The 27,134-nt window shown below is 45.2% G+C and overlaps 1 protein-coding gene across 1 annotated transcript in view; it reads left to right on the top strand.

Moving 5' to 3' along the window:
- Window positions 1-20,158, top strand: part of ZMAT4 (zinc finger matrin-type 4) — a gene marked incomplete at both ends in the record, with an annotated part of 34,027 nt that extends 13,869 nt beyond the window's left edge. Inside the window, 4 exons of the mRNA XM_084302368.1 lie at window positions 5,045-5,201; window positions 10,740-10,967; window positions 19,099-19,199; window positions 20,129-20,158. Of these exons, the coding sequence (XP_084158494.1) occupies window positions 5,045-5,201; window positions 10,740-10,967; window positions 19,099-19,199; window positions 20,129-20,158 (516 nt within the window). The remainder of the gene's footprint in view (window positions 1-5,044; window positions 5,202-10,739; window positions 10,968-19,098; window positions 19,200-20,128) is intronic.
- Between the last annotated feature and the right edge of the window lie 6,976 nt (window positions 20,159-27,134).

The following is a 27,134-nucleotide window of genomic DNA, read 5'->3' as shown; positions in this document are numbered from 1 at the left end:
CCATTTCAGATCTATGCGACTGTGACTGTGGCTTAATGCTATCAATATTTAGCGAGATATCTTCTAATTAAAGGAGGAAGCCTGTGAGTGTTGCCAAAGGGATCTGAAAGCTCCTTCACACAGTAATTAAAATTTTATTAGAACTTTTATGTTGCACACAGGGTAATTGCAGATGCAATCTACCCCATAACAACAGAATCTCACACTATTTTTATCGAATTATTAATTACAGGATGTTAAAGATAGAGTGGACATGCACATATAGACTTGAAACATAATTCTTTAATGAGCTCCATTACGTCAAACAAGAAACCCCAGGCCTGCACGTGCACCTTAGCACATGGATATGGTGGACAGAGAGAACCAAACAGACCTTAAATCAAAGCTGAATGAATTCCCATTTCTTTTATGAAAGGGCACAGTGAGGACTAAGGTAATTCTATGTTTTCTTGTGTTTGATTGTGCCAAGGGCAGCCCTTAATGGGGCATGAATAGAATAAGTCCTTATGAAACAGGTGAATGATATGCTATGCAAGACCTACATTCTGAAATTATTTATATTATAAAAATGTAGCAGGGAAAATCTGCCAACATTTACAGCGCAGTATTTGCAAAGTAGCCCTATTGCTGATCAGCTATTATCCAAGCTTTTAGCGTTTAAATAGAACAGAAATATTTAGGACATCTCTGAGGCAGCATGATAACATCATTACTGTGTACAGAATGCAGCTGTATTGCCAAATTCAGATATCTAGCAACATTAGTCAAGCCATGACATACTGACTTAAATGAATATTAGAAATAATCCCTGCAAACCAATTAAATTTCCGCAACTAAAAAGGGAGTATTAGCCTTCTTTCATCAAAAACTGCACTGTTACATGACTGTATGCCATTTCTTTAGTATCCCTTTGGCCACAAAACAAAAATACTTTGTCTTTCTCCGCATGACAATAGGAAAGAAAAGTTTCTGCAGTTGTAGATACTTGATGAAATAGTTTGAGAGACAGCATTTTCTACCTGGCCTTTCACTGGTGTGAAGGGTTGCATATGTTATTATTTGAGGAGTATAAAAACATTCTGCATTCCTAAAACACCCATTATCCTTGCAAAGTAAGAAGACCTAGACATACAATTAGTTTTGCACTGGGTGACATCCTAATTGTTGGGCTATTCATTACTATTTTAATTTTTTTTTTCTGTGTGGAGAAGGGACAAATCTCATGTCTTTGGTGTACTGAGTGGTGGTTGACATTTCATTTTAAATTTCCATTTAGTGTTTCAACTGAAAGCAATCTGAGAAAGTCACAGCTTGTGTCAAGGCCACTCTGAAATTAGGAGTCATATCCTCAAGTCTCAGAATTAGTTTTAGTCAGGGTGTTCTCACTTGAAAAAAAAAAAAAAAACAACAAAGTAGGGCTCCACTTATAATCAGGGCAAACATGATGAAAATTTTTGAGCTGCTAGGAAATGAACTCTTTGGGCTGGGAGAAAAGCCTTCCAATTCTTTCTCGCCCTATTTGTACTGTAAGATGGTGGAGTTGCTTTAACTATCATCTTCCTTCTGGCACACGTGCTTGTGTTGTAAAAAGCATCCCTCACTTCATCTAGGATTGGCTTTTTTCAGTGAATGTATAGGCCTTAAGATGCTCCTTAAAGCCTGTTTTGGATTTAGATTGCCATGAATTTGTACTTGCTGTTTGCTTGTACCACAAGAAGAGCAGGCTCCAAAAGAGCAGGCAAGTGGTCTAAACCTCACACAGAGCATTGTGGAAATAGCACTTTAACAGCAGCACCTTCTTCATGCACAGAAAATTAACTCAAATTTAAAAGACACTTTGCAGTGCCTGGAGTGGTATGTTTTATATTGCTGTATTTCAAGGGTTTGTATAATCTTTTCTTCTTAATAAAAACTAGGAAATGAAGACAGCAGATTTGCATCTACGGATTAAAAATCCACATTTTTTCTTGAGGATTGCTTAAGCAACATCCAGTAAAGGACTGCAACTGCCTGGCCCTGTATGAGGATTATGCCTTTTAGTGGCTTGTTAACAGGCATCTGAATAACTGAAGTTAATTCTGGTGGATGTACAAGATTTGCTTTGAAATTTATAACATTACAAAGAGAAGCCCTATGAATTAGGCTGGCCTGCGCTGCTGCAGAGCGGGGGGAAAGAGGAGCAATGTCAGCGCTGGGAAACAGATACTTGATCTCCGAGGCTGTTCATGTTGTGCTGTGCTTCAGCTGATGCAAGGTCATTAGCCCTGTCACCGGTACATCTTTGCAAAGGTTAGAGAGAAGGGATTGCCTGGAGAAAATTGCAAAAACAAACAGTAGAAAAAAATCCTTGCATGTTGGCTCAGCTTGTGTAACACGGGGCTAGAGTTGCTGGTCTGGGTTTTATGGAAGCTAAATTCAGATGTTTTCAGCTTTAGGTTGAGCAGGGCAAGGTGAGCAGTGGGAATGAGCCCAAGGGTGCTGAGGGGGGCTCCTGCCCTGGTTCAGGCTGGCTGGGCTGCTGGCAGCGCTGGTCCCTGTGCGATCTGGCCAACAAGCGACGTTGTTTTACTGGTTGGCTGCACAATCCTATCAACGCGGTGTCATTCAACAGGTGACAAAAGACACCGGGGTCAGGTTCCCCCAGCCCATCTGCTTACAGGTGAAACAGCCGCTGACATAGCACCAAGGCATAATTACCCTTCAGGGCTGGGTCCAGCCTCTGGGCAGCATAGCACAGAGGCCAAGGAAGGTGATACTGCGACAAATGCTGCAAGTGTGGGTACCTAAGGTCTCTCCAAACATCTCAATACTGCTAATGAAGAACAGCATTCAGGGTGTGAAAGATGGCTGGCTGTTAGAGCAAGGGTCTGTTTGTGTTTTAGGCAGAGCCTGGCTCTCAGACTCACCAGGAAATGAGGGCCACTGCTCGTCAGGTGAATGCCAGGCTGGTGGTGAAATCCCCACCCAGGCTTTGAGATGCTCACCCAGAAACATCAGTGAGCTTAGATAAGATAGGTAGTGATCTAGGATAAATGTGTAGTGGTTCGGTTTAATTGTGAACTTTGGGGGGTCTGAGGGTCATTTGACCGTTTTTTTCTTTTTTTAGAAGCAGTCTAGCTATGAAAGTAGGTTGGGAAGAAAAAAACATCACTGAAGAGCAGAGCAAGCAGAGGAAGGGACCCTAGTGCGTAAACACTGAAGTGTATCAGGTTTTCAAACGAGCTCTGTTGGAGTCTCTTTATATGTTACCACCGCTGATGATCAATAGAGTCTGGGAATTTTTCCTCGGCTCTTAACTTTCAAGTGATTTCTCTTTGAAGACATAAAATATGTTGAGAGAATCCTATTTAAAAGAAGTGCAAATTACACCCAGAACAGTACTTATCGCCTCTTGAGATTTCTCCCTAAGGTTTAAGTTGATTTATAGTTAATAACAACAACAAAAAAGCAATGAAAATCAGTCCTCCTTCTAATTGTTCTTATTTCTTGGGAGAAGACGGCCTTAAACAGTGGGTTGGATGCCCCTGCACAATCAGTTCACTGTTCTAGTGCCTGTATCCTGCTCCCCAGCTGCTGGGGGGCTCAGGGGCCCTTCCGGTGCGTGACTCGGGGTCACTGCATGTGGTGCTGCTTTGCGTGGGGTTTGTGTGGGGCAGGAGCTTGTGTGCCTGGCGCTCTGGGGCACTGTCTGTGTGAGCTGAGGACATGTCTGGAGGAGCCAGCTGCACACTGGTCGGGATGTGCTGGTGGTGGCAGCGCTACTGGGGCTCCGGCGGTGCTGCGTGTGACCTGGGGAGAAGTCTGGGCTAGAACTGTCTCACACATGTGCATGGGGGAGTTAAAAAGCTGGGACCTTCATTCTCTGTCCAAATAGAAGGATGAAATTTGACAAAGGGGAATTGCATTTTTGAGTGTGGTTTTGCTGTGTGGCCAACACTGGGCTAAACAGGGTGCCCCAGTAAACGCCTGAGCTGTCTTCTATCTTTGCACATGGATGAATTGCAAAACTCATTTGCAACTAGTTGTGAAGATTGCAGCCTCTAAAGCAGACTGTTTTCTGCTTTGACAATATACCAGCAGTTGGAAGAATATTTGTTTAAATAAAAAATAAATAAATAAATAAAGAATAACAGAGTACATGACTGCCTCCAGATGGCTTGTCCCTGGAGGCAGTCTTGCATGGCATGGGGCCTCTTGCCCGGTGAATGAACCAGGATGCTAACTGCATGCATACAGCAGGTCATTTCCCAGCTTTGGAAAGATCTTGCTCTTCACAGAGCAGTATTTTCAAAAGTGATCGTTTAGAAACTGTGCTAGGCAACCAACCTGCCATACTGCGATCTTCTGAAAAGAGAGGCCATGCATATGTGGTCCTAAATGCAATCCTTATTTCCCTTATGGATGGATTGAATAATTAATTGTGACTAATGGTGCAAATGTGCCTCTTTCCCCTGCTTAATAGTTGTTTGTACGGTTACCCTTGTATCTGTGGATACTGTTTGTTCGCAAACATTTGCTGGCAGCAGAGTTAATGATATTTTGCTGACAGCCTTCAGCTGCAATTGCTTCTTCTCACAGGGTGTGCTAAGAGCAATAGGTCTCAGCTCAGCTACATGGCTGGCCAGAGGCATGCTGGCTCTTATTCGTTCAAGAATAACATTAGTGAGTGACGGAGACAATATTCTCATTAAATCGGGGTTTATTTGTAAAAATAAAAATGCAGTTACTGGTGACTGTGAAGGACGAGCCCTACCTACATCACTGTGGCTGAGAGAACCTCTTGCTGGGACTGAAATACAGTCACGCTCTTGAAGTTTTAAAACTTCTGCTCATCTGTTAGCTGACATCCAGGAGCTTGCAAAGGGACACAGCCTTCTCGCTGAGATGCTTCATTGTGCGGATACCCACGGAGTCTGGGGGAGAAATGGAGCAGGAGACCCTAGGAAATCACATCCTCGACATAACCTGGAGTTCTCCCCTGCTTCCGCTTGGCTGCCTGGTGGGCTGACGCACCTGTTTTTTGTGTTTTTTTGTCTCCATCCAGGGCAGTGATGGTGACACAGTGGATAAGAACAAATGCTGCACACTATGTAACATGTCCTTTACCTCAGCAGTGGTGGCTGAATCGCATTACCAAGGGAAAATCCATGCCAAAAGGTTAAAACTGTTGCTAGGTGAGCCACCAGCACTGAAGGCCGCAGGTAGGTGTGAGGCGGTGGGGCCGGAGCGGGCTGGGGCAGCACATGGGCACCTTGCTTGCGCCCCTCTTGTAACGACCTTTAAGAATTGCTGATGCTCGTTATTGTCTGCTTTGTTCACGTAGATTAGTGGCTTATCAGCCAGCGCTGGCCTTTCTGTGAGAGCCCTGTATCTGGCTCCATGTTCCTGAAATGTTTTGCTCAGTGGAAGACAGTATCTCCGCTGGGCACAAATAGCAGAGCCTCGCTTTAATTATCAGAAGTTATTTGACAGCTCAGCTAATACACTTAATAAACCTTTCCTGTTACTGTACAGAGCAGAATCCTATTTGCTTTTACCTCAGAAGGAAACGTAGTCTTTAAAAATGTTTTGGATCAATTGTCTTTTGATTTTTGCCCAGACAGGTGTTCACGCTTTCCTCCACAGTGATTCCAATAATGTGAGCCTATTAACTTTCACATTTATAACGTCAAATGTTCGAATCAGATAATTTAACCATCTTATTGTTTGCTTAGCCATAAAGTCCCTGCAAAACACTAATATACTGTAAAACAAAACTTCCTCTGGGGCTGTCAGGGCAGAGGACACTTGAACAATGTATTCCTCATGCTAAACAGGCAGCACCGTTGTGCTGTAGCCCTGCAGACAGAAGTCTGTATTTCACTGTTAGTATCAGTGGTGCTTCTTTTAGAACAATATAAATTTTGCTGGGCACTTTATATCCTGCCTAACAAGACGTGCATAAATCTTAGAAATGACTAAATAAGTTTTTTTTTGTCCGCCTGTGTGTTTTTGTTGTTGTTTTTAACTTCACAGACTGATGATGCTGATGCATATCATTTGTCCTCTATCAGTATTGGCTTGGGAAATGCTATTGCCTTTCCCTGAGGGTATACAGGGACTTGCATTAGATTATGGCTTGCTTGTTTTAGCTAAGGAGGACGTTCTCAGAAGGCTTGTTAAGAGAAGGTGTGGCAGCATCCCTGCTGAGGTTGCTGAAATGCACCTGAGAACTTCGCTGGTCCTTTGGGCACGTGGCTGTGGAACCCATGGGAGCCAGCACAGTGGGATAGGCACCTCTGTAAATGAAGTCAGAGATGTGCATGGACAGGCAGTGTGCAGATAAGACAAATTGTACAGTCTGCTGTACTACAGACCTCTGAAGCACCACGGTGCTGGCTTAACGGAGGGTCTCTGTGTCCTGGCAGTGACCAGCTGTGCTATGCTGCTGGTAGGTACAGGGGCTGCAGGGCTGTGTCAAGGCATGACGTTCAAAGAGTTGCAGCTTTGCATTATGTTTTTATCTAATTTTTTAACAATCTGGATCAGCCTCACAGAGGCAATAAGTGATCTGCACCACATGCTCTGTGAGTAATGGGCTCTTCAGCTGCAGTAATCACTAGGAAAGAATAACTTCAGGACTCATCAAGTCCCCCAGATACTTGATCTGATGAAGCTGAGCCGCAGGAATATGTTAATAAGCACCTTCTTGCTCTCCAGCAGTTCTCAGAAATGTGCTCTTTGGACATAGCATTTCTCTGAGCTTCCTATAGCATTCCTCAGCATTCCCCCACTTGGAATGCCATCCTGCTCCCTCCTGGCTGGCGCAGCTTGGGAGGCTGCAGTCTCAGACAGCTCCAGAGGCTGTGCACGAGCTCAGGGCTGGCTGTGCTGAATTCAGTACAGACTCAGTACTGAGGGATACCAGCACTTTTCCTCCCCAGTGCCATGGAAGGCCCCTCCAGAGGTTCTTCTACATCATCATTAAAGCTGTGATTGCCAGACAGCCTGGGAACATTTGGCAGCAGCTCTGACACTATTATTTCTTAACTTGCGTTTGCTATCAAACAAAAGTGAGAAAGACTCTACACAAATATTTGAACACTCATAATCTTGTCATTCATTCATTCAAAAAAAAAAAAAAAAGCTTAAAATATTCTGAAAGTTTCCCAAGTGCTTTTATTATGGCTGAGATTAAACATATACAGTTAATCTAATGAAGTACTTTGGTGGTATTAGGCGAGTAAAAATGGGTAACAGTCTTCAGGTTGCAATATGTGATTTGCAGCCTTGCACAAAAATGTATTCTCTATAACCCTAAGTTGTTGTGAAACTCTGAACTGACCATTTGCTTAATTAGGGCATCTGTTTGTAAAGGGAGAAATGAATTTGTGAAATTCTTTGCACAACCACCTTTCTAGAAGTCATTTCATTCACACAGACATGCAGATGCTTTTGTGGAGCATAGTGACAAAATGAGTTTGGGGGGAAAAAAAGAAGACTAATGAATGCAATTGAAGCTGGGAGTCCAGTACCAGGGAGTCCAGAAGCACTTTCTGATTCCCTTATGCTGGAGTTTTGTACACGCTGGCTTTGGGAAAGGTTGCAGACCTGTTCTGCAGACACATGCTGCACGCACTGATGACTGCAGTCAGCCTCTGAACAAACCCCTGTTTAATATTCTGTGTTTTCTGTCTCACCAGTCCCATAGAAAATTAGATTTATTCACAGCCTCTTTACGGGGCTACACCTTCCCTGTCTATTTTATCATCCTAATGAAATACAGATCTCCAACTTCTCCGGTGGTGCTTTCAGAAAAGGGAGGGGTGCCTTAGCAGTAAGGTTTTTCACAATAGGAAAGTGATCTCTCATCGCTACAGCAAAATATTGGTGATGATTTTCCGTTGCTTCTGCTGTACAAGGTTGTAGCCCTCAGAGGCTTTATGTCACCACTATTTCTGATGAATTTCTCCAATCATTTCCAACATCTTCCATCAGATTGCATCCAGTCACCAGGCTGAGTTATAAAGAACTGCGGGGGAAAAATAGCTGCTACCTTCATTTATCCAGGTGTGGGTGCCTGCAGTGCCCCTTTGTTGTGGCTCAGTTGCTTTCTCCTTCTCGTGCTCCATTCCTGGAGAGTGGCAAGGATGACAAGTTGGGTGCCATTTAAGTACAGCTATGAATAAAAAGCTTTGCATGCAAGAAATAAGTCAAACATTAGTTCATTGCCAGAGTGCTAAATTGTTTCTAACTTTGTGTTTTGCTTCATGCAGCAAAGTAAGACTTTCTCACTTCCCTCCCACAGCAAACAGGAATGTAAGGCAGACTGTCGTGAGCTGTTTAGCATTTTGAAGTACTTGAAATAGTCAAACTTGCAGCTTTTATGTTTGTGTTAGGACAGAGCAACGTTTTTAACATTTGACGTCTTGTGAGTGTTTATTATTAATTTTCATGTTGCTGCTCAGGGAATGATGATGTTTCCTGTTCTGTAGTAGCTATGTGCTGAATAACAAAATGATAAATCCACGTTTGTGGGGAAGTCAACTTTCATCTGTTTCTCTTCAGGAGGGTTTGGAAGACACGCGATGTTTTCATTAGTTGTCAGACTGGGTTCAGCACGCCTTAGGACTGCCTGTAGTTGTAAACTGCCCCTGAGGAACATGGCTTTACGAGAAAATGCTTTGTGTTGTGAGAGCTGAGAGGAAAGCCCTGCCGTGCCAGAGCACGCAGGTGAGGCAGGCACTGGGTCCATGCAAGCCTCGGGGATACCAGCACAATCCCCGCAGCAGCAGCGTGTCCCGCGGACACCCTCCCTCCTTCTCTGCTATCGGGTGAGCACCAACAGCATCGGGACAGGCCTGGATGCATGGCCACGGTACCGGCTGTCCAGCTGGCGGCCGAGCAGCATGGCATGCTGCTGTCATATTTCCTTAGCGAGTGGGAGACGTAACTGCTGCGGACACCACCAGCTCTGCAGAGCGAAGAGCTTTCCCTCTGGTCCCCGTGGTTCCCCTCTGGCGGCAGCTAACGTAAAGAGGGATAAAGCTGAGTAAAGGATCCCTTAGATTTGGCTTTGTAGCCTGGGGCGCCTGGCAAGTGGCACGTCGAATACATCACAGAGCTCCCGGGCTGCCGCAGTAGCTGTCTGTTCGGGCAGTGCCAGAAGCCTGCACATCTCTGGTTGTGGCCTCTCCTGTGGCCAAGGACAGAGGCAGGAGCAGGACAACAGCTCCTGGTGAGGTGCAGACTGTTGCTGGAGCAGGAGCAGGCTGTGTGTTGCTGCCCTGTGTGAAATAAATCCACACACAATGAGGAGGAGTTGGCCAGACAGCAGAACGAGTAGAATAAACATCTTCAGCAGGAGTCAATTAGGCGGTCACTTTATTAACTAATGCCCAAAAGAGCTCATTTTGCTAGCGCTGTGCAGAGCGTGGGTCACATCAGCAGAAGTGAGAAAATTATTCTTCAGGTGTTTCTCCAAAGGAGATGTGGACGGGAGGATGACAGTGCCTCACAACCAGCAATAATCCGGGCAGAGAACACCTGATACCTTGGCAGGTGTCATCAAAACAATAGAGGCTTATAAAGCCCTGGAAATGGATAAGGTTGTAAGTAACATGATAAGTAAGATATGATTTCCTTCAGGAAGGTTAATAGACGTGCAATCCCGAGTAGGTCAACAGAAGACTTGCAGCAACGTGAACTCTCTGGAGCTGTCGAGACAAGTGCAGTGGGCTCAGGTCATAATTATGTGTCTAAATAGGGTTTGTTGTGCTCCTTGTTGCTGTTCCTGGCACCAGGCACTGAGGCGGTTCCGTTGCTTGCCATCCTGTGCTCTGCTGGGGCTCAGCTGGAGCAGCAAGGAGCCTCCCCATCACAGGCGAGCCTCGAGCTCCTGCCTGCAGCCTTAAAAGTTGCCTGTCTTTGTAGCACAGAGAGAGTGCAGTCTGTTAATTATTTAGATAGCAGAGATTTCATCTGGAAAAAAAATAGTCACATAAAATGGAATTTTTGAATGAGGTGTGATAATTAAGTACTAGTTGTGTGTTTTTGTATTCCAATGCTATCTAAATTTTATTCTACTTGAAGCTGTTTTCCCATGGTTTTGTACAAAAATACTGTACAAAGCAGGAAACTTACGGCAAACAAGGTGCAGCTCCATTATGTGAGGACCTGTCACTGTTTTTTCTTTTGAAGGTATTTGGATCACATTTGTTATCCCAGACAGCCTTGTGGTGAATCTGAGGGGAAATGGGACTAAATTAAGGTCGTGGATTGCTACATTTGTCACTTCATAATATGAAAACCTTTGAATGAGGGGTCTGAATATAGAGTATCTTTTTCCATCTCTTACACTAAAATTATTACGATTTTCCTTGTTCTTTCCAATACCAAATACAATGAAAAATAAGAATCCTGAGATATTATACATCTGTTTCTCTATCTTGAGAAGCTGATGGCTTGGCATGTTTTGTTTATTCTCCACTGGCAATTTTTCCTGGAAGTAGCAACTTAAGGAGGAGAAATTCAGTAGATTCAGTCACAACAATGAGATGTGTAACGGCAATTTTTAAATTTTATTTTATGTTATTTATTTATTTTATGAGAAATGATAGATTTCCAAGCAATGCCATCTGGAATATCTGGTGGGACACTGTAACCACTGCTGATTATTCCCGGCATCTAGTGCAGGATCTGCTTCAGGGTCTGGGGCTATCACCTGTGGAAAGCTAACCCCCGAGTGTTCTCTTCTGCAGAAACCGCCCTGAGCTCCCTCAAGCAGCCGCACACGGACCGTCCCCCCGTGGTGTCCTCGCCGCACCAGCGCAGGGACTCGGACCGGTACTGCCAGCTGTGTGCCGCCTGGTTCAACAACCCCATGATGGCCCAGCAGCACTACGATGGCAAGAAGCACAAGAAGAACGCGGCCAGAGCCGACCTGCTGGAGCAGCTGGGGAAGACCCTGGACCTTGGCGAGCTGAGAGGTGAGGGCAAGGGGAGAGCAGGGGGGTGCTGCTGCCTTCCGAGTCTGATGCTGCTGTGAGATGGCGCTCTGCAGTTCAGCAGCATTATTTAGAAGTTGTTTTCTAAGCTTTTATTTTGCCTCTCCCTAAAGTAGTCTCATCTGTTAGTACATCCATCCTTGAGCAAGTGTTGGATGATCCCTCTGAGCCTAGAGGAAAGGAGGGCAGAGCGCTCAGCCTGACTGGGAGCCCAGGAGCGGGGCTGCTCCACTGCTGCAGGCAGAGCCCGACCCTGCTGCAGGGAGAGAGAGCACATGGTGTCTAATGTGACTTAATCGGTGTGTGTGAAACTCTGCAGCACCCTGGGCCCAAGAGAAGTATTGATTGTTTGCTTTCAGTGTGTTAAACATAAATTTGCTGTTTTCCTGCTGAAGGGAGAGTATCTCTCTGGGCTGGTCCAGGCAGTGAGCGAGCCGAGCCCTCCTCAGCTGCCTTGCCTGCTGCTGGTGTATCATGTTGGTGGCAGGCAGATGCTGGTCATTAGCTCACTTAAAGTTGTGTGTGGTTATGGAGATGTGCTAATTTAAACCACCTGAGGATGTGGCCTCACACTGAACTCTGAACAAAGCTCCTTTTTAATATAGAGATATAATTACTGGAGAATAGGTAAGGACCTCCATTTGAAAGAGCGTTCTCTGTGGTCTCCAGATATAATCCTGCATGTACACAGTATGTCTGACTGAAATGTGCTGAGCAAAAAGTACAGGTTTGATTTTCAAAACCATATGGGAGAGCATTAACATTTTAAGATACCTTCTTTTTCCTTGCTAAATGAAATAATTTTCCTTTAAATACTAATTACTGTGCAGTATGTTGTGTATTTCTTGATCTCCAGTAAGCCTTGTAATGGTTATCCAGATCCTTCGTGTGCTACCCGGTGTGACTCACAGTGCCGTAAATGATTCATGTGGCTGAGTCACTGCCCACTGCTGAAAATACACAGGGAAATAAAACCTGGGGCAGTAACATGGAAGTGCTTAGTACTGCGAACTCTGCCAAGCTCAAGAGTGGCTGAAGATGTCACTAACTGTAAATAAATCAACGGCAAAGTGCTTTATTCATTTAGCTCCTGCTTAGGAGGGTTGAAGTCGGAGGGCTGTGCGTCCTGCCAGCACCAGCAGGACCGTGTGGGGTGTGAGCACCCACAGCACGGGCAGAGGTGAGCTCTAGGTGCTGCGAGCTGCACGGCCAGGCCAAGGAAAGCGGGGCAGGCTGCTGGTGGTGTACAAAACCAAACCAAACCAACCAAAAAACAAAACAAAACAAAACAAAACAACAACAACAACAACAACAACAACAACAAAAACACAGAATGAAATCTCCTGGATGTCCAAGGAAATAGTTTACTTTGGCAGATAGTGTCAAGTATTACTTCAAGAAAAAGGTTCAGAGTTACCCAATGGCAACCTGTCCTGTGCGGGCAACTGAGACCTCGTCTGACCATTGATTTCAGTGTCCTGCAGTTTGGTGTCTGCAGGACGTGGTTGGTGTCACGGCCATGTGCTCTCTGTTCCCTCTGCTTGTTTTGCAACCTCACTGTTCACTAGAATGCAGACTCATTTCCTTTCCATGCTGTCCCTGGCTTTCCCAACACAAGTTAAATATTAATTGTATTTTGACTACTGTGGGAGACGTTTGATGCGTTGTGTAAGCCTGGAAAGAGCAGTGTCAGTTGAAGTACAACATTTCAGCAGCCTTTGATGCTTTGATAATGGCTATAATAAAATATTTATTGATAAATATGAATGTGTATTTGGAGAAATAAGAATAGAGTTATATTTTTGGACAAGTGATATTTATGGGAAACAAAAACATTAATTCTTCTTGCCAAGTGCTCATCCTGCAATTTTGAAATCTTACTTCTTTTCAGAAATGAGAAAGGGGAGGGGGGAGCAAAAAATGCCTCAATAACAGCACCATTTCACTAGCGTGTTCCAAGGTAAAGCTACGATGCATGTGAGCACTCGGTCACATAGTCTGAATGCTTTGGCCAAGCAGTGGGTGCTGTTCAGGGTGATGAAGAATGATGATTTTGTGTGAGATCTAGGTAGTGGGGTTGCATTAAAATTAAATGCCATTACAGTGGCACTGCAGAGTGCAGAGCAGAGGGAGCTGCACCACTTCAGCTCCTTTCAGGGTGCTGTGCCTTGGGTCTCGTCTTTCTGCTGGCTCTCTGTGGTGCCTGCCAGTGAAATTTGGATTTTACAGAGTGAAGGAGACAGATTAAGGGCCTGCCTGTAGATGGGATGCTGTAAACCATGTGAACATGAGTCGTCTTCCCAGAGCACTTGGTAACTGGTGAGTAAGAAAGGCACCAGTCCCTAGAGCCCAAACCAGTGCCTGTCAAGGGGATTGCACCATGAATCCCTAGAATAAAATATAGCAACCTCTGCAGTAAAGCAGAATGGGAATGGTTGCACCGGGTTGTTGTCACCTACAGCCTTTGTATTCTCCATACAAAGGTAAATTGTCAGAGGTGCAGACTCTATCTTGAAAAATCAGGCAAAGAGCTGAGTTTAATTTTCCTTCATGGCTCGTAATTTTCTTGTATGCCTTATAAATACTTTTTGTACTGTGCTGTCGCTTTTGGTTAGTAAGAAGCAATTTAACAAGTACTCCCCTGGAATGTGTTTTAATGCATTTTATGCAGAATGACATTAATGACTTTACTTTTTAATATTTTATTTAATGGATATAAGAGTGCATTCAATTTTACATGCTTGTCATGATTCAGGGGAGAGAATGCTGATATGTCATGAGGATGCAAAAGTAAATGTGAATATAGACAGAACACAGAATTTACTAACAAGCTACTCTGGCTGGGACCACCTTGGCACTGCAGACTACCTTCTGTACTGATATTCAACTCCAGCACACTTTGTTCAGGCTTTGGCTAGGTGCATTTTATGATGCTAGTTTCAACTGAGTTGGCAACCTTGGTAAGCTCGAGTGAGATCAATACTCTTAATTTTGGGAGTGATCGTTGCTTTTAGTTTCATCCTGCAGTTTATCCAAGGCTATTTTTATTATTCTGTGTCTAATTTCAGTGGAGGCCATTTCACACCTGAGGCTTCAGCTCCACAAATCCTTCTCATGGCTCACGATTTTGGCTGGCTGGTCGGGCAACCCCTTGTTTGCAACTGCGAGATGCTCTGACGTGCTGTGGAAAGAAATCGGTGTCCCCAGTTCAGAACTCTAGTCACTGGTGGTGTTTCCACCTACACAAGTAATTAAGATTCAGTAAGGCTGTTGTTAGTGTCTGCCATTAAATTAGCCGCTGAGCATTAGAACCTTATTACCTTAATTTAAAGTGTTGCTAGGTTCTTAGGCTGCAGTCCTGGTCTCTGCCTTGCTGGGGTCACGGCATTGTCCAAAGGCTGCAAGAGGTGCCGAGGCACCTCCTGTCCCTGCTGCGGTGCCTCTTCCATCCCTTGCCCTGTGGCATGAGTGTATCTGGTCCCTGCCTCCTAGAGCCCAGTGCAACGTCCATGGGCTGCCAGCGGTGGTCAGAGCGTGGCTGTAAAACCATTGCTGCTGCATCTTCAGTGCATTCAGTAAGGAGAGCATCCAAAAACGTATTTGCAGTGTGATTTTTTGCCATGCCACATCACAACACACAACGGTGTAGGTGACTACTTAAATACCTCTGCCCTATAGCTTACTCCCTATTCTCAAGTACTCACCTGGATATTTTTAAAGATGTTTAGCTTTATGTTGGGCCAAATTCCTAGGTGAGAGATGTTCAAGGTGTTTGACCAAAGTGGGGCTGTTTTGTCTAGCCAGGGTCTGATGTTCAAAAAAGATAAATGTGATTTTATGAGAGCCTGCAAGATATAGCTGGGGAATGGTTAGTGTATACTCTATACGGTTAATTATGGTAAGCATAAACTGATCACATTTGATAATGTTGTACATTACTTATTCTAAACGGAGTATTTGAACAATTTCTTTGAAGAAATAATACTGTGGCAATTCAAAGAGACAGATATATGGTGTATTAAAACTGTTCTTAAAGAGCTCAGCAGCCCATGGTAAGAATCCCACAACTCTGGTATTTTAAGCCGAGCCCTTCAATTAAGGTTGAAACGCTCTGTTCAGATCTTCATGGAAGTGAATCAGTGCAAAGCAGAAACCTGACCACAGAGACTCTGAAATTCACAATTCCTTTTATTTCTAGGAGAACAGGACAGAAATTACTTTAGCATCAATGGTTTACTGTAATGCCAATGTATGTTTAATGTCAGTGATGTTAATACTGCCTGCGATGCCAAGGGAATTACCGGGATGTTAAAATACAAAAGAGGGGAGGAGAGAAGAAACCACTCTCTTACATTCAGGGTATTAAGGGAGACAACAGAATCAGGGGATTGGAAACACTTAGGCCTGCATTTAAATGCTTAATTTATGTCAAGTCTTGCCCTACATAACAGCAGTAAGAACACTTAGATTGCCATCTCCCTTTTTCAAGGATATCCAGGAAGGAAACAGACATTTAATGTACACTCAGACACACTCTGTCTTTTCAGTAAAAACATGTTAGATGAGGCACAGAAGTGACTGTTTCTGTAATTCTGCTTTGAAACCACTGTACTCTTTTCCCAAGGTGAAAGAATAATGGAGTTAAACGGTATGTACACGCCAGAGATAAGAGAGCCTTATCCTTTCCCGGGCACTCTGGCACTCTGAGTTGTACTGACCCTTGGCGCCTTGTTGCCAAGTTTGCTCCGTTTATAGAAACCAGAAATTGCTCTTGTTTTTCTGCCCTTCATTCTGGCACAGCACATGGAGCTGGGTGGGCACGGAGCCCGTCCTTGCCGTACGGTCCCTGCATGATGCTGGCACAGCGTGGATGCTCTCGCCCCAGCTGTCCTCAAGCCCCTGCTGCAGCACCCACTGGCTCCAGACCCCACGGGTCCCACCGGGGCACAAGAGCAGCCTGTGGGAGTTGGGTGCTGTGAAAGGCAAGGAGATGCCACTGCTGTTGGATTTCCTAAAAGAGGCTTCTGATCCCTCCCGCAAAAAATAAATGTTGAACCCAGATAGTGGTCTGCCTCTCCCCATTTACGGACAGAGAAATAATAATAATAATAATAATAATAATAATAATAATAATAATAATAATAATAATAATAATAATAATAATAATAAAAGAGAAACAAATTGAATCTGCTAGGCCCAAAGGCCCTTGCAGCTGTGGAGAAACTTTCTTGACAATATTGTGTTCTTATGTGACTGCACAAGTCATTAATGAATGGTTTGGGTGAAAACCTGTCTAGAAAGGCAAAATCGGAACATTAGTGTATAAATAATTACTTGATCTGTGATGTCCGAAGCAGGCTAATGTCCTTTCCAGAGGGAGGGGGGAGTGTAGCAGGGCACTAGGAATAAATTTCTTCAGAAGTGGACCAAATTGAGCATCTTTCCAGGAAATACACACTGACGTGAACCAAAAATACTATTGGTCATTTTGACCAGCCACTGGGCAGCAAGCTGTCTTGGGAAAAGGCCTTTTTCCTCTGCCTCTAACTCTGATTGTTGCCTGTCTGCTGGGTTACTATTTTTAGATTTTCAGTTTTTCAGAGAAGGCAAAGTGGGAAGGATGGTACCAGAAGAAAAGCAATAATAACTCTCCCAGTCTGAGTCCCGGTTAACAGAAAAAAAACAAAAACAAAAACAAAAACAAAAACAAAAACAAAAACAAACAACTTTGGTAGCAGTGTAAAAGCTATTACAATTTTTAAATGAGCAATTTTTATTGTATGCATAAATCATCTCCCATCTCTTGCTTTTTTTTCTGCTGTTACACAACAGTTAGACACGGTTTGTATGTAACTTGGGAATATCTCCAAAGAAAGGTGGCTCATCTCTTGTTATCATGCTCTTGTTTGCGTTGTGACTGCCCTGATAACCCTGCAGGGTCTCGTGGTCATGTTCTGTGCATGCACACTCTTGAGGTGAATAAATGTCTTGTCTGCAGTGAATGTCTCGGACTCTTGAGATGTGATCATAGGCAATAGACGGAGCACAGGTGAATTTTTGTTGATTCTTCATCTTGGATGTGTTCCAGTGAATGTGCAGAGACTGTTTTTGTGACTTTGCTCATAAATCGTTTTGCAGCTTCTGTCTGAGATGTGCGTGAATCTGCTTAATTGTCTGGGTCTTTTTTGCCCTGCAGTCTGTGCCCAGACACAGTGCAGTGAATTAGCAGAGAAATGCTGCCTACTCTGAGTACATTTTCTGTCCACAAAATTGAGTGCTCCTCTTCGAGCTTAAGCATCTTTCCCATGGGGCCAGTGGCCCAGTGTGGGAATGCAGCTTCCACCCGTTTGTGGCCCCCCCCCCCCCCCCATATTCCTGGAGGTGTCCATGTGCTTTGATTCAGTGCTGCTGACACCAGTTGTGTCGTTGTGTCCTCTTTGCTGGCAGCAGATAAAGCTTGCATGCATGTTACTGGTACATTTCAGTGGAGACCAGCACTTCCCTGGGCTGCCTGCTCTTGCATTAACTCGTATTAGCTTTCTGCAACTTACATTACAATAAAATGAAATGTGAGGTATTTGCTTGGAAAATGACTTGTAGCTGTGGCCATACTAAAAAAAAAAAAAAAACAAAAAAAAAACAAAAGGAAAACAGCAGGTGCAGCGAAGAGATTTGTTGGATGTTAAAAATGAAAAACAAGCAAAACCCCAACACAAAACAAATGAAAACAACCCCAAAAGTTTCTAATAACATTTCCACTGTGAGTGCACTGCAATGTTAGTTCAGTGGTGCTCAGCTGGCCAGCAGTGAGAGTAACGCCTTTATGAATAGTTGTTTGCATCCATGGAGGGCTAAAATTAGTAAAGCAAAGGCTGCTCTGTGGTCGGGGTGCAGACAGGTATTGCAGCCAACAGTAAATCTGTCAGGCAAACGAGCTCCTGGCTCCCAGCTTTTGGATGGCCCCCAGGCAACCCGTGCCAGGTTTGCAGCTCAACCTTCAGACACAGGCTGCTGGGTGCCTGGATTTTGGAGATCAGCTGATGTGCTCAGCAAATCCAGCCTCTCATTTCAGTGGATACATGTGAGTTGATCCTTTTTTTGGGGAAAAAAAAAAAAAAAAAAAAAAAAAAAAAAAAAAGGAAGAAGGAGAAAACAAAGGCCCCTAAGTGGTCTGGCCTCTAAATGCAATGATGAGGAATAACACTCTGATCTGTGCATGCTACAAAAGAGCAGAGGAATAAATGAGACCTCAGTACTCATTAGTGTGAGCAAAATTATGCTTTGTGAGAGTCGTGGGAGAGAGGTGCCTGCGATGGTGAGCTGTGGGGACTGCGGTCTCCACAAGGGAGTTGCCTCTGAACCCTGCCTGGTTCTGCTCCCTCTGTGCCTTTTACAAATATTCCTTTAGGCTTCCCTAATGCTTGTGTACCCTGGACTGGAAAAGTAAATAGAAAGGTTACTGTAAGGAGAAAGTCTAGGAAACTGGAAATGAAACACAAGATCTGAGTGCCTTCTGATTAATTAGAAGCTAGCAGAGGGCAAGGGTTAATGCTCTTTTTTTTTTTTTTTTCTTTTTTTTTCTTTTTTTCAGACATCTTCATCCATTTGCACTTTCTAGCTGCCATTTTGATTCAGAACAGCCTGTGGCACAGGCAGGATTGTGCCAGGGACCTGGAATGGAAGGGAAGTCCTCTGCTTGGTGTCTCACTTTCTCTCCTTCAGAGGATGAGGAGGCTCAGCACATTTCCTAAGGCAGATGCCTTTTGCAGTGACAGTGACAACCACTGGCCTGTGGTGTGTGGAGCAGAAAGGCAGAGGGAAAAAGGAATAGCAAATTGCAACTGCAAAAGAGGAGGAATAGGTCCTTAGCTGTGGTGACCACCCATGCATTTTCTCTCGGCATTACCACTGTTCTATTTTTCCCCAAATGGTTCTCTGTAGACAAGATAAGAATTGCTTTGCTTTCCCCATTAGTTTTCATGGGTAAGAGCAAATTCTGCCATTTTCTGCGGTACAGAGGTGCTTTTCTCTCTACATAGCCCTAAGCTTGCCCCCAACCTACTCCAAAATGCTCAGCCGGTGCACAACTAACACTTCTGGCTTTTCTTTGCAGGCCTGAAGCGCAGCTACACGTGCAACATCTGCAACGTCACACTGAACTCGATAGAGCAGTACCACGCGCACCTGAAGGGCTCCAAGCACCAGACCAAGTGGGTATCTCCTTGCTCCTGGGCCCTTCTGTCTGTGTCCACCTAGGTGAACAGGCAAATATATAAAACAATGCTTTACGCCCCTCATCCGAGGCACTGCCAGTGTTACACGTGGATGTTGGAGGCACCCATGGAGGGGGATCTGAGGGCTGAGACCGGGGGCTGCTGGGTGCCCCCCCAAGGGCAGCGCAGTCTGTTTGCCATCCCCTACCCGTCGCCGCGTGGAAGGTTTGCTGTCTCTCCCTGCTGAAATGCTTGATTTGAGTGTATCAGAGTGTGTTGGGAACCCAAATATCTGCCCATCCTCACAAAACTGAACAGTGTATGTTGGTTTGGGATGGACAAAGAACAAAGGGGCAGCAGTGAACCAAGAGGTTAACAGCACCTCGTGTGATGCCATACTGCGTCCGGAGCCTCTTTTGTGTGTTAAGCCTCAGGAGAGGCACTGGAAGCAAAGTGGGCTCAGGTGTTTCCTACTGAAAATGTTTGTGCTATGATTTAGAGCAATTACATACTACCCAAGTTTCTGAGTCTTAGAGGAAATCTGCTCTGTCAATTAGTACAAATTATTAAAATGAAGTGATAGAGATACGTGGTACCAAAGAGTAGATTAACGAACTAATCTCTCTTAATACACTTACATGTGAGCTTTGGGAACCATTTCAGGCTGAAGCACTGAGGGCTGCCCAGATTAGAAAAGGGATATCAAAGGTGCATTAGTTACTGAAATACTACAGGTAGTTTTAAGTGCAGTCTGAATGATGAGGGTGGATGATCAAATCCGTCAGTAAGTACTAATGCCTCATCTTGCTTAAGCTACCAAAGGACAAATGCAGCCCTTCTTCTGCTAATGTTAGACCTTCAAAGATTCCCTGTAATATTCATGTTATCTCTGCCCTGTTTATTCACACAGAGTGTTTGAATGTCTTCCAGATATTACCCTTCCTGGACCTGAGCATGTAGTCATATTCAGGATCTTAATTAGCGGAAGGAACCGATGGCGTCAGATTTTCTAATGAGGTGTTGTTCTGCCTCCCCCTCTTTGCAAAGGATGGATGGAGTGGAGGGAAAGGCAGCTGCTGAGCGGCTGTAATTGCTCTGGCAGCACCTCCCAGTCTGGATGGCTCTGCAGAGGAGACGGCTGAGGCCAGGCAGTCAAGAGGTGGCTGTAGGCTCTGCCCTGTGAGACTCAGTACTTCATTTTTTGCCTCCCTGTTCTCTTTTGGTACGTCCAACTGATGGCACATCCCTGCTCCAGCAGGCTGCGCATGCAGGGACGGTGCCGGTGGGATCAGTGTCGGTACCCACCGCAACCAATTCCCTCTGCAGGAAAACAGAGCTGACAGCTCTTCCTGTTGGAAACCTGAAATGAGAGCAGCTGTGATGTGCTGCCGGGGCATGGAGCTGTAATTCATCCTTCCCCTGCCAGTCTTCCTGAGTTTGTATTTTTATTGCTATTGTTGGTGCTGCTCTTATTGCAAAGGAAAAAGGAGTTCATTTCAAATCAGAGCAGCCTCACAGACAGGAGATAGGACTGTGCAGAAGAGATGTGCCACTTTTCTTTTTCAGCATGGGTGGGTGCCGCTCATTCTGTTTTACACCCACACCTCCCCCTTTTGTTTTTCAGTCACCTGCAATTAGTCATTAGTCAAGAGTGACTCTTCCAGACCAGAAACACCAGGGCACAGGGTGAGCAATAGGAGAGCACCAGAGTATGATGTACTGAACATCCCAGGGCAGTGAGGACTGGGTTTGGCATCTGGGGGCGCCTCATGTGGATGGCAGCAAGCTGCATGACAGTGCACAACTCTGGTCCCTGAGCTTTCTGGAGCTCTGAAAAAAACATGAATTATTGATAGGAAGGCCCGTTCCTCCTTCATCTCCATGAGGATCAAGTCAGCCTGTGCAGGGAGCACCAGAGTGGCTCAAAGGCCTGCAGGACTTTTAAGGACCTCCTTCTTTTACAGATTAATGGTTTTATCAGTCTTTCTAAATTTAGTTTCTTACCATTCACTGGTAATGATTCAAATCTCGTCCCAAGGGATTTTCATGGGCATTCAGTACAAGAGGAAACAAAGTAATAAATTCACACAAAAGTGTGTTACAAATGTAATAATGAAATGCCAATTAGAGACATTCGTCTGACCAATTTCTATGGGAAATTGCTCTGATTATTTTATTTCCTCTATCCATTGTTCATTCTTATACAATTTTCTTTGAGCCTAAGTATCTGAGTACTGCACAGCTCTCTGCAGCTCCTATAGGAAAGCACAGAAGCATGGGAGACAATAGATCGACAGCTTGGGTTTGTGCAAAACAAAAGCTCTTCCCACCCTGTAATTAGCGTGTAACCAGATTTTGCTCTCCTTGTTTAGAGGCGTTTTTGTGGCTTCATTGTCCTCTATATCGGACTGAGGAAATAAGTTACCGTAACCTTTTATCCCAAACCAGCACAGCCCCCGCTCCAGTTTAAGGGGTCTGTAAGAGCCATCTGTGCTGCTAAAGCAGCTGGACCAGGGCTGCAGCCCTGCGATGAGCCTGGGGCATCTCATGGCCCTGGTTCTTCCATGTGCTGCGTGCACAGAGCTCGTACACAGTGCTTGGGGCCAGCTCTGCGGGTTATGGTAACAGCACGCAGTGAAGGGATTCAGAAAGGTAAAGCAACTCTTACAGGTTGCGTTCCTGACTATAGAAGACATCGATAGTGCAGACAATGATGAAGAAATCTTCATTACTAGTGCTATAAATGAATACATTGTGAAGAGGGATTCTCCATTGTATCTTGGCCAATGTGCAGGTGACAAAGGGGGCACCAGCCCTCTGCTGAGCCTTGCTTCCAATGCAAAGGAAGAGCAGAGCTGCACAAGCCTGGTAGATTTTGGCAGGGCTGCCTCTGTTTGTTTACACTATGCTTTCTGCAAATGATTACCTCTTCTATGCACTGAAAGCTCATTTTGAAATCCAGATGTGGCTCTTCTGCACTCATTTCCACTCCTACCTTGTCCGTGAGCTTGGCTCTCGTGGGTGCAGGAGAAGCAAATTGCTCTGCACATGTGTGCAAAGTAAGGAAGCCACATACCCTGTTTAGTTTCTTGCCCACCGGTTTTTGTTATTCTCATTATTGTGGGTTAGTGTCAAGACTGTCCTCTTCCTTATAACCCAGATTGAAGCTAGTGCATTGCAGTTGCCAAGGCAACAAAACATTTTACGTAGCTGTCATACTTAATATAATAAAAAAGGGCTTGTAAAGGAGAGGGATTTAGCTTTGGGATGGGTTAACCAGGAAGGTGATTGCAAGTTGGAAACTGGTAGCACCCAACATATACCAGGCAGAAGAGTTTTCTGAAAAGCTGCTTTGGCAGAGAAGAACTTTTATGAGGACCAGCTCAAGTAGTGGATATTTATTACAGCTCTCGAGAGCTCTCCAGAGGGCACCATACATCCAAGGCATTGCTGGAATTGCTTTAAATAACCCACTGTACAGCAGCCCCTGGGTGGCTGCGCAGCAGGCCATGACGTTTGCACCTTCCCTTGTGTCTCAGCATGAGTGCTGCTGGTGCCAGAGCCCCGTCAGTGGGGCAGGAGGTCAGAGGCTGCTTCGCCCGTGGCTAACCTGCTCTTCCTTCTGCGGGGTCTGATGGGGAGAGCTCAGCTAGCTATATACAGGAGTGTCGGGGTTTCATCTGAATGCTTCCTGCTGAATTTATTTGCATGACCAAAACATGGAGGGAATGTGGGGGAGAAAAATAGCTGAAAGTGTCTTGGCTGGTATTTTGATGTTGAATAAAAGAAGCAGAAGGAGGTAGCTAGTATTGAGCTAGTCCTTATCCCTCTGGCCAATCATTCTGCAAAGCAAGGCAATGGCTACTAGCTCCCATTTTTTTCTCCAGGGTGCAGATACTTTTAGTTGTATATGTGAAAATGAAGCAAGAATGCATCCTTTTTATTAATATCATATAATAAGTTGAGGAATTTGGAGCCAGAGCCAGATACAGAAGAATATTTCTTTTGAGCCATCATAAATCTGGCACCCAGTCAGTTTACGTCAGGGGTCAGGCCGTGCTCATCATCGCTCTGACGGGAGCTGTGCGCTCGCACAGCAGCTGAGCAGGAGCTGCAGGTTACTGGCGTGCAGCGACGGAGCTGGTCTGTGCTGGGGAACGCAAGCACAGGCTGCACGGAAGTGGGGTTTGAAATGTGGCTGGACTCTGGAACATCTGCAGTGGGAAGGGGAGCTAAACCTTTAATTAGGGATTTATGAACTGCACAGCGATGATTGAGTCATTGTTTGACTTGCTTTCCAGAAATAGATGTGCGATTTTTTTTTAATCCCCCTTTCTCCCTTCCTTCCCCCCCAAAACGAGCAGAAAACAGCAGAAGAACAAGCGCAGCGTGAGGCGCTGGGCTGCAAGTGCCCAGCTCAGCTGGACCGCGGTCAGCACCAGCGGCTCAGTTTCTATGGGGACCGATGGCAACCGAAAAATGCGGCTTGTGAGGAGCCGTGCGAATGAGGTCACGTTATCTCTGAAACACTGGAAGAAAATCACATGCTGGCCTTGCTCCTTGCTGCTTACAATAGGAAAGACACAAAACTCTTCGCTCTTTTGTGGTTTATGTGAGCTGCGAAGATCTGCTAAAAGTCCTTTTCAATAAACAAGGGAGAATGAGAGTCCTGGTGGTTGTGAAAGGAGAGAGGCGATATTCAAGTTCTGGGGTCAAAGAAATGCTGGCGCAGGATGTCAGCTTGCGGCACTGTGAAAAACACTTCCCTCCTCTTACCAGTGTGCATGGTGGGGGAACTGGGGAGGGCGCGCTGTGCCCCTCGGGGCCAGGCTGGAAGCGTTCCCTCAGGTGAGGGGGTCCCACGGGTCCCGTGGCCGCAGAGCAGAGCCCGGCCCCGCACTGGTGCCTGTGTTGGTCCCATGGCCTCGCACCCCAGTAAGGTGTGGGGCAGCGGGAGCCGCGTGCTGCCCCTCGCCCCATGGCTGCAGGGAGCGGAGCGGGGCCCTGGCCATTCGGAGCCTGGCTGCACCGGGGTGGCGATTCCAGCATCTGTAGCGGGGTTTGATCCTCTCACCTTTGTTTTGTCTCTTTGATCAGGCAGACCTCTTTGCCACATCTAGAATTTGCAATGGTATGCTGGTTTTCTATAACCACTCATTTACACATTCGTAGATGCTAATACACATCTAGGTTTCCCCTTCAAACTCCTGCTTTCTGATTAATTTTAGGATTTGTGCAGCAATGGGACCTGATCCTGCAGCTGCCATCATGGTAGGATTGATTCAGTAGGAATCTAAACATGCTGGAGGAGGGCAGTATTTGCCCAAAACGAATGTTGGAGGGTTGAGAATGGCCATGTTTACTTTGAGGTGTGCTCTGAAGATCTTTCCTCCCAGCCCTTCCCACAGTCGTTGGATTGTAAAGCCCAGATGATTAATGGCCTGCTGAGGAGCAAATGACAGCAGGCTTAGTGCCTGCGAGTATTTTTTTTTTTTTCTGATTCAGAACACAGATGTCTAATTGGAATAGGGTATTTATTAACATAAACTGCTTGGCTATTCAGAAATCGGAGCTAATCAAAACATTGTAAATATCATGCCTGGACAAATGTCACTCTTCACTGTGATTGCATTTCCATATTTTTTCCAATCTATTTAAGAAAGTGTAAACAAATATTTACAGCCTGTTGTGGCTGACACGTTCCTTGCTGTGGTGTTTGATGTGGCAAGCATGCACATAGAAGCAGTGCAGTGATGTCCTGTCTCACCAGGCTGGGATAACATTTCCAATAAATTTCAAGAATTTCAGAAAATTATATTAAATACTTGAGTTGTATCATGTGCTTCACAACAAAGTAGAATGATTTTTTTCTTACCTTGATGACTGCAACTTTTATTGGTAGCAGTACCATTTTCCATGTGCTTTCTGTAATGTATAGTGGCTGCTGCCTAAAATATAAAGAATCCTTTGGAGTGATAATAACTCCAGAAGATGAATAGTTATAAAAGGTGGATGGAATTGAAAGGCATTTTAATTTGTCGTTATTTTGGTGATTCTGGAGAGCAGCTGAATAATTACACTGCCTATAAAGAGCAAGTGTGTAATACTTTCTCTCATTACAGGATTAAATTGTCTCCCTTTCCTTTAAAGTAAGTGAAAATAAAGATCTCTCTGATATCTGCTGTTTTGATCGTAATTTGAAAGCCACAGAATTACTGGTGCAACTTTGTTCCATGCTGTCTGCTGTACAGATTAATTATTTTCATGTAAAGCATTAGCAGCCTGATTTCTCAACGTGTAAATCTGGCCTCACCCATGGCTGCTGAACGAGGAACTCGTTGGCCGAGAATGTGCCAGCTCATAAACAAGGCAAGTCTTGCAGGCTCTGCTGGCCTCTTAAACTGAGGATTCAAAGAAAGCGCCCTTTTTTCAAGTTGTTACAGCACTTTTCTTTCATGATATCCATGCTTATGCTCTGTGCTTAAAATTTCAAATGTTTTAGGCAGAAAAAGTGTGCCTATATATTTTTTTAGAACTGAGCTTTCCTCATCTCTCACATTAAAAGAGCTGAGGTGGTGGCATGGGGCAGGGTCCGGTCTGCTGGGGGGGGGGGGGGGTGTCAGTGAGAGGCTCGTGAGGCAGATACAGGTGAGGAGCATGGGGACTTAGCCCCAAGCCAGAAATAACAAGGGTGAGAGTGACTTCTGCTCCGTTCCTGTGTTGCAGCCTGAAGAACCAGTAGTAGTTCACAGTCGAAACAAAGAAAAGCACTGAGACTTCTTCTGCGGGGAGGAACTGCGTAGCGAGAAGAGAGGATACTTTTCTTGGACAATGATCCCGTGGGGATTCGGTAATTAACATGTAACTAACCTTCGCTTTGGACAAATACATGGATTTTTTTTAATTTTGTGGTGAGTTAAAATATTTCAATGGATTTTTTTACCCTTTCAAGATAATATTTATTCAGCACAGAGTCTAGAGTATGATAACTATCCTGTAAATACAACACCTAATCATCACTCATCGTCAGAGACAGTGGAAAGAAAATATTTTACTTTTTCATATTTATTCCTAGATTTCTTCTGAGAGTATGAAATTATTCTATTACGTTATCCACGGTAGTGATGTAATCAGTCTTCAACCAGAAATAAACATGCTTTCTTCACCTTCTCCAGAATGGTTTGTGTCAACACGTAGACAGCCAAAAATGAATCGCAGGGATTGTGTAACGGATGAATGTTTTCCTTTCCTCTTTGTCTTCAGAGAAACAAATGGTTCACTGAACAAAGAAAACTAAAATGAAAGAGTAGGATCCTTTTCCTGCTGGTAGGATTCCTAGAGGCTAGACGGGAGCCATCTGCTTTACCAACTTTGAATGCACGGCTACAGCCTGGCGCTCGTGGCGCAGCCCCTGCTGCACGCGCTTTGCCCACCGCACGTGCAGGGAGGCAGCAGGGCACGAGGCTGGCGAGGAGGCTGCGTTCAGGACACGGAGGCCAACCTGCACCTGACCTGTGCCTGTCCCTGGAGCTGCCCTCACTGCACGGGAGCTGGGGCTGCGCCAGGGCGAGCGCAGCTGTGCAGCGAGCTTTGCGCTAAGGCAGGAGCCAGCCGTAGGAGCTGCACGCCTTGCAGACCCTTCAGGAATGCCTCCCACTGCCGGCTGCTCAGGAAAGCCCTCCAGGCCAGGCTCTGCTCCACTGTGCGCGGGACCCTGGTCCAAGCACTGCGCAGCCAGCGCCCCGCGACAGGGACTGGCTCCTTGCTAACAGGGAGGAAAAAGCCTCAGAGGATTTGAAGGGAAAAAAATCAACAGCCTTGAATGTCCAAGAGGAACGCCGTGCAGATCCCAGCTGGGTCCCAGTCTGTAGCACTTCAGTGCTCGTTGATGAGAAGGGTGTGAATTCCTCCCTGGCTTTGGGGTGAGCTGATATGT

Source organism: Netta rufina (assembly GCF_964035555.1).
Source record: "Netta rufina genome assembly, chromosome: 27".
Taxonomy (NCBI): Eukaryota; Metazoa; Chordata; class Aves; order Anseriformes; family Anatidae; genus Netta; species Netta rufina.
The sequence above is the reverse complement of the archived record's forward strand: the minus strand, read 5'-3'. Positions and strand labels throughout refer to the sequence as shown.